Source organism: Gambusia affinis, linkage group LG01 (assembly GCF_019740435.1).
Source record: "Gambusia affinis linkage group LG01, SWU_Gaff_1.0, whole genome shotgun sequence".
Classification (NCBI taxonomy): domain Eukaryota; kingdom Metazoa; phylum Chordata; class Actinopteri; order Cyprinodontiformes; family Poeciliidae; genus Gambusia; species Gambusia affinis.
The window spans coordinates 5,232,323-5,245,156 of NC_057868.1; the positions used below are offsets into that span (position 1 = coordinate 5,232,323).

The following is a 12,834-nucleotide window of genomic DNA, read 5'->3' on the forward strand; positions in this document are numbered from 1 at the left end:
TACTGCAAAGATGTTAGAGCGACACTAAAACAAAGCATTTTAATCCCGTGCAAATGTTAGCAGATACTGCATGCATGTTACAGAGCTGTAAAAGACTTAATTTATGTTTTCAGTATGACTTCACTAACTGAAGCCCTGGTTGCTGGTCAGGAAACAAATGACACTGATAATGATATGTACATTTATTTATATATATTAATTTTCTGAATATGATGATTCAGAAAGTTAATTTGGCCGGACAGCTTAGTGAGAACATCTCTAAAACCTGAACGCGCTGCCTTCACCATCTTCTTGTTGCCAAATTTGTGTGTGTTAATTGAGATAAAGGTTTGTGCTGGACTGACTCAGTTGTCAACTTTTTCAGTCTGCCAAATGTGTTTCATTATTCAGTAGAATAGAGGCAGTTGATTCAGTCCAAATTTCCATCCACATGCATTTTTACCCTAATAACTACGGGATGCTAAGGGAAAGAACTCATTTTCACAATTTCCTTTTTTTTTTTTTCCTCACAGTGCATGTAAAGGCAGGAACATGTGAGGTAATTGCTGCTCACCGCTGCTGCAACAAGAACAAGATTGAGGAGAGATCTCAAACTGTCAAATGCTCCTGTTTCCCCGGCCAGGTTGCCGGCACCACTCGGGCGATGCCCTCCTGTGTTGATGGTAAGTTGCACTGAACGGGTGAGGTCTGTGCATATTCTAATGAATCTGCAAATTCTGTGTGCCTGATGAACAGATGATTTGAGGAGTGCTGAAGAAAAAAAGCTATTTATGGTTTTTACAGTTTTGCCACTTTCTGGGTGTGACGATGGAGCGGAGCTGCTGTTTGGTTATTTCACTGCACTGCACAGAGGCTGTGCTTGCAGTGTGACTCTGGGAGAAATACTGAACTAATGTATACAGTGCTGCCTGACATTTACCCTGTATTAGCAGCAGTCTATTTATGCATCCCATGTGTGCGTTGGCAGTAAAGCTACAGAGGAGTTAGTGCCACTTTATTGTTCAGTATTGCTTTCTGGAACTTCGGCCGCCTAATTTATGTAACTGTGTTTTTGTTTTTCTTGTAACACAGCTCCCATTCTTTATTAAACTTTTTATTGTTTTTATCCGGCACAAATAAAAGTTGGATCTAGTTGAATAGTTGTACGTTAATGCAAAGTGATACAAATCAATTAAGTTTTCACATCATTTTGCATATTTCCCCACCGTTGCCTCACACATGAAGTTCATATTTTAAATATAAAGAGATTTATTCTCTGTTTAAGCTAAACTATTTAGCAAAATAAATAAAAAAATCTGCTTCATTTGTTGACCTTGACCACATTTAAAAAGATTCAAATGAAAAATATTGGGATTTCGAACCAGTGAAAAAATTCAGACTAGAGATCAGTAAAATACAACTTTGTGGTAACTCTGGCTAACTTAAGTCTTTAACTTTGTAACTGGAAAATACGATTTCACGTTTACCGAAACGAAAGTCTTGATTAACTGATCAAGGCTCATTGATGTGGTGGAACAGGAAGCTCACATTAAGAACAGAACCAAAGTCTCAAAACTTTCAACAAAGAAACCACATATCCGAGCCACCAACGCTTGATCTGTCTATGGACAGATTGCAATAATTGCTTGTGTTGATAATATTATATTTTTTTATTTTTTCATAAAAGATATCTTTAGAGACTGTCATATATTTCCACCATAGTTTATGCTTTTTTGATCAGTAGCAAGAAGATATGGACTATTGTGATATTTTTTTCCTGTAAACTGTAATATATGGTTATAAATGTTTCACATTTAACTTTTCAATATAAGTATTAAATAAGAAAAGAAGCCTTTTCTTTCATAAATAGCCAGAGATGTTGGTCATATTTACCAACTCCAGAATTGTTAAAAAAAAAAATAAAAGAAATAAAAAACAAGAGGATAAAAAGACCTTGGAATTTAGAGTGCAGGAATTCACCAAAGTTTTCATACCAGAGCCATGCAGGAAAAAGCAAAATAAAAAAAACACAGACAGCATCTGAAAAAGATACAGATAGAACGGACACTTGGACTGAAACAATCAGGCCTGGTTTCATGCTAACTGGTTCTACTGAACCCATTGTCATTCTGTCAACTTTATTAATCCCGTTTTGTTTGTGAGATCCAGCATGAAACATTGTTGATACTTGAACATAAAATGTGTTTATTCCAGCCTTGGTTCTTTTCATACCGTCCCTCGAGCTTTTCTTCTTCTTTTTTTTTTTTTTTTTCTTGCTGTCAAATGTGCGTTCTCTGCATATGAATTTTCTGCAGTCATACAAAATACAATTGAACTCCTCTGAAGAACTGTGAATTGATCAATTTTAACGAAAAAAGCCTCATGAGCTTTTTTCAGAAGTACTCGATACTGCAGACTAAAATCTGATGTGATGCCTACGAATCATGTCCACAGAGTACAGATGTTTGTTTTGTTTTTTTCTCTACATTTTATTCAATTAACCCATTATTTACAATGAAAGAGCAAAACCTGAAATGTGGAATGTTTTGAAGGTCGACTATGCAGCCCTAATCCGGCCAGGAAAATGTTACCCTGGCTGTTCAGTCTGATTGTGTGGCGCTCACCTGGGGGCCAGAGAGGAAAAATCTTTCTTTGATAAGAAACCTGTTATAGAAGTTTTCGGTTCTTCTCTTCTCCCAAGATTCTCTTTGGTCTTGTGGTTCCTGCGGCTCCTCGCTGAAGTTGCTGAGATGAGTCTCCGAGGGCAGGCTAGCAAATATTGCTGGTACATATAAATGTCAGACTGCCTTGCATAATTGATAAATCACAAATTGTTTTTTTTTACCAACACTAACATAGCTTTATGATAACAGATCTAACGTAAGAAGCAGTCATGAGTGCCAAAAGCAGAAATAAAACATTTTGACATTGATCAATTTATCACATAACCAGGGTAGATTTTGTGATGGGTATGATGGAATAGCATAGCAAGTTTTTTTTTATAAATAAGATGTGTCATAGTGCCTGAAATTTTAAATAATAAAAAATGAATTTAAGTTAATCAGAGAGAGAGAGAGATCTAGGTGATTTCTAACCTGACTGAAATTGTTCTACAGAGTCCAACAAGACTGGTTGTATAATGTTTGAATGCTTAATCTAAATGTTTAAATATTTTAATATGTTTTAGTTGTAGATATTTTTATCTGTAATCTGGTGTTTAATATAAACCATGAGAAATGGTATTCCTATTAATCATACCTGCAATCAGTAATGGACATAATGTGATCTCCAAAGGGCCAGGACCAGACTGAGGATAGATCTGAACAATCTGTCCTTTAAGTGTTCAAATAAAACAAAAATGTAAACTTTATAAATTATATACTTTACTGAAAATCGTTATTTTTCCTATTGTAGCAGGATGATGTCAAAATGTAGACTGGAATAAAGCACTTTTTTTTTTGCCACTGGCAGGTTAGTCCTGCAAAGTCAGCATTTTGTCACAAATGCAGGACGAGGCAGAACTTCTGTTATGTCAGGAGAGCGCTCGTTTGTTGAAGGAGCATTTTTAAGGAAATGTTTCAGCCAAGCTAAAAAAGGGACAAGCTTGTCACTGTTGAGACAACAGAAGAATAAAACAACATTTCTTAGAAAGAAATTTCTTCGTAGCTTAACATTAACTGGCAACAAGATATTGCTACCACATGGAAGAAGAAAGCCTTTATGATGCAGGAGACCCGCATCCCGTAGACATGTTTGGATTCTTTTTTTAAACTTTTCTGACACCAACCTGTGACAACTTTCAAATGTTCAATGCTCCACTTGTAGAGAAATCAGTTGAGGTGGCATCTGCTAAGGATGAATCCTGGAATGTCCCACAAAGAGGAGCCATTCCTGAATTTTCCAGGATATACTGGAGGGTCTATGTTTCTAGGCTGGCCTGGAAATGACTTGGGATCTCCCCAAAAGGAGCTGTGGTGAAGAAAATCACTACTATTATTAGCTTTATTGGTGGTTTTTAAAGATGTAAGTGTGTTTCCTAGGGGTTTTGTTCAACTGGAAAGTTTTCCAAGGTGCATCCACTTTGTTGTTTACTGTCTGGAAGCAGAGAATGGCCCCTCCAACCCTCAGTGGAGTAAAGTAGGCATAGCTAATGGATTAGTGGTGATGTGAAGTAAGTGCTTCTCTGAGAGTACATCAAACATGCTGGAAAAAAATCTTTAAAAATCTTAGTGAAATACTAAGTTGCATTTCACTCTTTGTTTTTAGTTAGCTTAAAAAAAAATGTGTTTACTAGATGTGTTTGGATGGACAGATAGATGAATATTTTATAGACAGCATTATATGCCACTATTTCGTAATTTCCATCTGTCCATTATCTTCCATGAGGGTTGGTTCTCGAAGACAGCACCCTAACACAGACTAGCCCTGAGCTGCTATGCTGCTTTCACAGTATCAACAAGAAGAAACATTAAAGAAATGGTCAAATTAAACTAAAGAAGACCAAATTTCCCCTTCCCCGTAAACAAATGGAATGACCCACTGAGGAGGTTTGCCAGCCATATAAAGACACCAATTAACTGGAGCTCTTCTGCGTGATTCCAACAGCAGCTCCAAAGGAAACTGGTAACTCAAAAGAAGAAATTAATTTGTTGCATTTAACAAAATATACAAAGCACTGGCAGATAAAGTTAACTAAATGTGTGCACTGCAGATAGTCAACTGAAGAATCAGGCTAATCAAAATAATTTAAAGATAAAACTCTAAGCTATTCACTAATCAGTATGTAAACTAATGTCAAGGATGAACAGAAAACGATTATCATTCAGGTTTCTGTGTGACAGTAGCAACAGCTGTCACACCATCTGTAGCCTGCTGGTTGTCACCTTTACACTTCGAGGTTATTAACAGTATTTTCACAACACACTTAATGTCAATAAAATAATTGATGGCTCTTCAAGCTTCACCAGATACTTCCCATGATTTTGGTTGAGCTTTCGTTGATATAAACGTGTTGTAGATGAAGTTGTGATTCTCAAGGTTTTCACTTTGGTTTCGACAGGGTCAAAATTGCAAGTTCTGATCTCCTTGTCCCTGGATTATTTTTCTTTAGACTAGTCAAGAATAAAGCTGCATTATATATGTATACATATAAAACTAATGGCTGCATAATAATGAAGTTTTTACACTGAAAATGTCAACACTGCCACGTGCGCCGACATGCTGGGGATGAGCGAATAAAATATACCAAACGATAAAAGACACGTCAGATTTCTCTTTCTTGATGAAAATGCTAGAAAATGTCTTTAATTAGTATAACAAACAATCACAAGGGCTAAATTTTCCAGATGCAGTGTTTCACATTTGAGCTGGTTCATTTGTGGTTTCAGGGGCACTTTTGACTGCATGGTCTTATTTTAATCAATAAAAAATTTGCCTCCAAGTGTTTATCTTATCAATCCAAACTCTCGGTATGCCCAAAATTCAACATGCTAAGTTGGATTGCAAGTTTATTTTTTTTAGAAACACTTTTTCTTTTGTGAAGATTATAAGAAAGCAGGGCTCAGGAGAGTGTTGTGTCAAAATTCACAAATGCACTGTCAAAAGACAAAAAAAGAAGGAAAAAAGGAAAAATGCATTTGAAAGCACATGACTGAGAAACAAAACCTCTGAGAATTTCCACACCTCCTTCTTCTTCCAGCCTCCATTGTAGCCCAAAAGTGGTGGTGTCAGATGCAGCCGTGTATGGAAGGTGAGGAGTGCAAGGTTCTACCGGACCTCACGGGATGGAGTTGCAGCACGGGCAACAAAGTCAAGACCACAAAGGTGGGTGTTCTTCCTCAAATATACACCTGTTTTTTTTGTTTTTTTTTTTTTTACGTAGTCTCACACATTTACACCTCTATTAATTTAGAGCATGTTCCTGCTCTCCCACGCCTTCACCGCTTCCTCCTCTTTGATTCCAAGATCTCTCTTTTCATTTTTTGTCTCTACTTTTTTCATTTTTCTCCAGCGTTAGATATTTTTAATGAAAAAATAATAAGCTCATCAAGAATAGGGCATCCAACACACTTGCTGAACATAAAAAATCACAAATCCCCTCGCTCTCACTTGCCCTGTTTCCCCCCCCATCGCTCTGGCACACCATCTGACTCGATGCAAAAAGAACTTGTCATATTGGATACACAACAGCACAGAACGTCCTGAAATGGTGTTTCTATGGTACGTTTTATGTGTGCAAGCCCTTTCTAGGTCTAATTTCTGTCTGTTTTTGTGTGTCTGTGTGAAGACATGTTCACCAGCATCCGTCTGCACCTCTTTGCCCCATTTCACCGGCTTGGCCTGATCCGCTTCCTGCAGCCTTCTTCAGTCATAGGAAGAAAATGTGTGTGAGGCTCGCCTCCTATAATTTCACGCTTCTGTTTCTAACCTCCATCCTTCTCAGTGCCTTTGCCAGCCTCCATTATTAATGGCCGGGTGCAGACCTTTGTTTTCTGCCTAAATAATTGATCGAAGGCGTGGTCAGAGAAAAGCAGCCGGGTATGTGTCTCTTTGGGCAAAACAGAGTGTTTGGAAGAGCTTGAGATCCATAACCTGCTTGTTCTTTCCAGTCCTGACTTTCGCAAAAACACTCAGGCGATATGGGCACCTTATGGGATATGGAATGTCATACTTTTATTTTCTATGCCAACTTTTCATCCAGCTAAGGAAATTATGTCACTCAAAAGACGTTTCTCTACATCAACATCCATCCTTTTCTTTATGATCATGCAGTTTCTCGGATTTCAACTTTACATTCCAGAGAGCACAAGATGAACAAACTTGACAAGTTAAATAATATTACAGAGCTAGAGGGGATGTGTGCACTCTTTTAAAATGTTTTCATACCCTTTTTTCTATTTTGATATATTACAGCTACTAACTTCAATATATTTTGCTGGGATTTTATTATAAACAAACAAACAGCAACACAAAACTGTGTAGTACAAAGAAAATGAAACATAGGCTTCAAATCTTTTCGCAAACCTAAATCTAATAAGTGTGCAATTGCGTTCATATTCCATTTCTTCTATATTTTTTCAACTACATAATATCCAGTGCAACAAATTGCTTTCAGAAATAGTTATTGAAAGTGGCATTTGCAGTTTGCCACAAGGTCAAACTAAACCGTTAGGCTATTCAAGACTGACTGGTGTTAAACTTACAGTTTACATCTGCCTGAACACAGCTTCCCATCACATACTATGGGAGATGCTTTTATTAGACAGAGAAGAGGAAGTTGGTAAAAAATACATAGGAAGAAGGAAAATATTAAACATAGGTAAATCTTGAATGAAAATCTGGTAAAGGATTAGGGAGAAGGATCACTTACCAGAACAACCACCCTATGTTTCAGTGGAAGGATTTTGATCAAATTACATTTCATTAGAATTGCCCAGCCAAATTCCAGGCCTAAAATTTATTTGAGAATGTGTGGTAAGACTTGAAACCTAATGTTTATAGACATTCTTAATAAAGTCTGACTGAGCTTAGACATGTTTTTTTAGCAAAGAAGAATGCACGTCACTCAATTCAGGTTTTTATTTTTCAATTATTTTCACCCATCTGTGTAATCTATGCTAAACTATGAGATCAAACCCAAATCAGGTCAATTGTAGGCTCGCATTGGCAAAATGCAGAACAGTTTATGTGGTAAGAATATTTTTGCTGTATATTTTTTAACACATCTCAAAAAGAGACAAATATCTATTGACCAGATATAAAACAGATATAATTTCTGGCTTTATGAAGGGCATTTTTTTATGTGCTTCATTTTCTCTGAATTCAGTTCTGTCCGCCCCAAGGTGTGCATTCATAATTCCCTAACAAGATCAAAACCAAACCAGGCATTGCTTTATTGTTGATGCTCCCATTGCCTAAAAGAGCACAAATATTTGCAGTCTCCTGAATTTGGCTCTTTGATCAATGATCTGTGAGGTATTTTTTGTATTGCGTCTACTTCATTTGAGAGTGTTAGCTGTTGTGTTTGCCCGATGACAAAAACAGGGATTTTATTTTATTTATTTCTTTTACTTTCTCCTTTGCTTTGCTTTTTGTATGGTGAGGTCAAGATGTGCTGGCATCCAGATCAATAGCATCGAAAGATCCCTTATAGTCCTATTAAGACCTGCTCGTAAATTGAAATTGACGATGGTACACAAATGAAAGACAGAGGAGAATGCAAAAGGGGAAGACATGGTTTGCAAAAAAAGGAACCTGGAGACAAATGAGAGTAAAATAACAAGTGAAGAAAAAATAAGTGGCAATGGCAGGCTTACAGCATTATTCAAAACCCCACAGCGATGGGGGGATAACGCTCTGTGTTTGTCCCTGTGTCCCTGGCCGGGAGCAAAGAAGAGGTGGAGAGGAGGAGGGTAAGAGGAGGAGACAGGAGACAGCTCAATCGATGCCAAATAATATCATATGGATGAACAAGCAGACATGGCCACATTACCAAACCGCAAAGGTGTCTCAGATTGCAAGGCAAGGGTGTGCAAAACAACACAGACAAACAAACAAATCAAACAATGTTATAGAACGTCTTTTTTTTTTTCAGTTATTTTTGGCAAAATAATAAAACCATTAGCCTCTTCAGCCAGAACATTAGTGGCAATATAAGACCTGGCAAACAATTAACTCTTGTGAAAATGTAATCCAAAGCACAAAATCACATTTTTGAAAAGAAACAGGCGACAAAAAGTAAATGGCTAAAATAATTCATAATATCTCAGAGACATCAAACTTGAGAATTTGTCCATAGCAACAAGGTACAACTTAGAACGTTTAAATTAAAGTTCATTAAGCTGCTCTTGTAAAGTTTAAAATGCTACAGGCTCAGAGAGGAAAATATGTAGCTTCAAACTCCTCGGAGGGATGGAGGTCAGGGACCCTTCATAACTAAAATAAAAAGAAATTACTGGTAGCCTATACCACAACTTTCACCTAAGAAATTCACGTTGAGCTGCAGATAAAGCCTCTACAGCTGCACTTCTCTCATGTGTCCTATGATCTAATGGCACAGCAAATAATTTTTGTGAGATATGTTGGGTGTTAAAATTAACAGTGAAAGTTACAATTAGAACAGACCCCATAGGGGATGTTTGGGGACAGATAAATGTTAAAGTGCTGTCCTGTAGTGTAACTGGATTTAGATTGATGTTATAACCAGGCAAATCCTCACCGCTTATTTGTACACTAATAAGACCATATTTTCATATTGCTTTTTAAAAATTCATCCAGCAATGAGCTTATCATGGTTGTGATTTATGCTATGTGCTCATAAGAATTTTGTGTAATAAAAAACAATGATTTGTTTTTAATTGAAGTAATACAAATTCCATCTCACATACTTTTAAATGTCAGTGCACTTTGAAGTGATAAAGTCATGGTGTGAATATAAAAGGTTTGAGAAATGCAGCAGTTACAGATGTAACATCTCAGATTGTAAGGGACAGTTCAGCACCTTCTTTGTGCTTTGAAAAGTAAGCACCAGCTACCTAAATGTGCCTTTTTATTATAGGGCTCAGAAACTGACATGCTTTTTAAAGGCAATGAATGACCACCTAAAGGAGTTATGACTTTGCACAGTAAAACATAGCAGGCAGAGAAGTGCTGCATTGTACTTGCACAGTGAACTGGCATGACAACAAACTCCTGCAGACTCTTTGATCAGGTGCAGGGTGGATGCCTGAAGGCAATGGCGATGGACCCAGGAAAGGTGGCCTGAAGCCATGTAGAGCAGAAGAATACTTTCAGTTGTCATCTCAGAGGAAGCCAGACTCTGAGATCTCTCAGAAAAGGCTAGTCCTTGCACTTTGTTAGCTGCCTCATGGCTAGATGACAGAACAAAAGAGAGACTCCCTCAAGAAGCAGGAAAAAGGGAACAGCATGTGTTGAGACCCAGGGTGTGAGGGGGTTAGGGGCTTGGGCAACTCAAAACAGAGACGCAGTTTTCAGATCCTCACAGAGATGGTCTATTATTTGCTCCAGCACAGTGGCCTGTGTTTGTTTGGCAACAAATTGTTTGAAATGGACCAAAAGTGAAAGTATGAAGCAAGAAAATGGACAGATGGTCAGATGAGATAAGGAGACGGAGTGATTAGGGCAGCCATCTCAACAAATAGACGTAATGATGTGGCAGAAGGCCAGGTGTTGAAAGTAGCTTGGGCCGGCTGCCATATCTCAAGCTGCGTCATGTTTAGTTTCTTGGCAGAAGACACAGACTATACAAGCTATAGTATCAATGCTGCATCAATGACCCCTATTCACTGCAGACATCATATAGATTATTTTAGGTTATTAATGAGGCATGACATTTCATGCTCCAAGGTTTTGCTTGAGTGGCAAAAAACTCACCATCTCATGTGAATATCATGAGCACATTCTGTGCAACAAACTTTACAAAGAGATTAAGCAAAACATCCACAGTATATTTTTACGAACTTGTAACAAATAAAGAGAGCAAGCTGGTTTGTTGTAGTTCATAGCAAGTGGTGAACATGCAGTGAAAACCTTGGGTCAAACTCACAAATCAAGTTGATTTGTTTAGCACAATTCACATTCACTCACAGCATCATTTGTGCACATGATTCGCTACAGTCATGACTGCTCTAGATATATGAATATGTATATATTTTTTTCTTAAATTCCGTCTTATTTACAGCTTTTGGAAAACCTAAGAGACCACTGTACTGAAACCAATTGAAAACCTCCTGGGTTTTCCACCAAATATTAATTTCTGAACTCTTCCTGCGTTAAAATATTAATATTGTTGTTTCTAAATTAATATAATTTTTTTTTCTTTACACTATTTGAGGTCTTAAAGAACTGCATCTTTTTTGTTATTTTGACCATTTTTGCAAATAAATACTAAATTTTTGCTTGGAATTTTGGAGACATGTTGTCAATAGTTCATAAAACAAAAGAATAATATTAATTTTACTCAAACATATACCTATAAAAATTTAAATGGGAGAAACTCAGCATTTTAAGTGGTAAATTTAAGTACATTTTGTCCACTTGCGGGATGTTAAGAGTATTTGAATTCAGAAATATATTATCAAATCAACCTCATAGAGGGAATAAAATGTAATAACTTGAACACCAGTTTATTCTTAGATATACTATAACTGAGTTTGTTGCCCAGATCACTACGTTGACTGACTTTACAGCAGTCACTCATACTGAGCAAACATGTGGCAACAGTGGAAATGTATAACTCTCTTCTTGAGGATGAAACCACCAACCATCACTGGGGTGTAATTGTTTTTTTCAGCTTAGAAACAAAAAATATTCAATTGTGTAAAGACTTAAGTCACTGTTGCTCACTTGTTCTACGCTATTAATTGATTATGAAATCATTTTAGTTTACCACCATTACAAAAACTAGTAGGATGATGTTAAATATTGTGCCACTCTCCCTGAGTTGCAACATGTCGAACATCAGTGCAGGTGCAGGCCATCTGTAGATGTTTATCTTCACGCTATCCGTTGATTGTGATTTTCACCTTCATCTTTTTTCCCTGTTATAGGTAACCCGATAGTCCTGCTCATCTCAAGTCAAAAGGAAAAGAACTCGGCGAAGTTATTTACTCAGCACAATGAACTCGTCAACCTTTGAGGATGTGCACTCAGATGGATTTCTATGTAGAACCAGCGATTGCTTAATCTTTCCAAGGACAGCTGGGAACTAGGGGCTGGAGAAACAGGACTCTAACACTGCTTGCCATCGCGTTAAACATGGCTGACTTTCCTGGATCATCTACAGCAAAGGACTATGTTACCCACAATCCTTTCATGCTACGAAAAAATGAACAAGTTCTATGAATTAAACGTAGTTAGATAACGGTCAGATCATCTTTCCAGAAGCTCCTGTTGCTTATCTGATGTTTCTGGATAAGCTGTACTCCCCATACATTGTTGGAACAACTATAAAGAATTCTTTTAACAGAGCCCTTAAGTACAAAACATTACAAAAAATGGCTATTAATCCATAATACTTGCCTCATGTAGTATTGGTGACATATTCAAATTTACTCGTGCCACATACAACCTGCTTAATGCTGTCAAAAAATAATCCTTGATCTCTTTTTTTTTCTTGTTTATTCTTTTCTTTTTCTACACTGTAACAATATTATACCATGAGCGGGTTGTGGCTTACCACATGCCATTTTTTAAACCACAGTTTGTCTTTTTTCTGGTTTTTATTTTTACAGAGGTGAGGTTAGACTAATACAAACTAGATGTTATGGTATATTGAAACATGTAAACATATATTAAAAAAAACAAAAACAAAAGAGAAAGTATGGAATGAATGAAATTAATGGGGCTAGAAATAAATTGATGCTCTAATAATTTTAATATCTGTGTTTTTAAAAACGCCTGTTAACTGCTATTGAGTACATGTGTCAGTATTATATGAAATGAATAAAACCTTTCAAAACAGGAGCATTTGTATTTTTGTTCCACCTTTACAGTGTCACACGGCTGCAGTTTCTTTTCTGTAGATTAATCGCTGATGTCATTTTTAAAAAAAGCTCATAATCACTAATTAAACTGGTAATTACTTTATAGTTAACCTCATAAGTTTCATCATGTTGCTGCAAACAAGCTGAAATATTTCTTTCCTCAGGGTTATTTTGTGATGTGTTACTGAGAACTCATTTATCACCGACTTATTTTTAGCAGCTTGGAACTGGTCTGTTTAGCGATAAACTGTGCTCATAAGTTCAGTTTTTTTTCAAACAGGTGAAGGAAAAAATGTTTGCAGTACATTCCCAAAAGACTAATTAGGCTGGCAAACATTTCTTTTTGCTAGAG

General features: G+C 36.8%; 1 protein-coding gene across 1 annotated transcript in view; it reads left to right on the top strand.

Annotated features, from left to right (window-relative positions):
* Nucleotides 1–12,462, top strand: part of LOC122828214 (chemokine-like protein TAFA-2) — a 95,995-nt gene extending 83,533 nt beyond the window's left edge. Inside the window, exons 3-5 of the mRNA XM_044111571.1 lie at nucleotides 513–662; nucleotides 5,678–5,802; nucleotides 11,547–12,462. Coding sequence (XP_043967506.1) covers nucleotides 513–662; nucleotides 5,678–5,802; nucleotides 11,547–11,558 — 287 coding nt within the window. The 3' untranslated portion in view covers nucleotides 11,559–12,462. The remainder of the gene's footprint in view (nucleotides 1–512; nucleotides 663–5,677; nucleotides 5,803–11,546) is intronic.
* The last annotated feature ends 372 nt before the right edge of the window (nucleotides 12,463–12,834 follow it).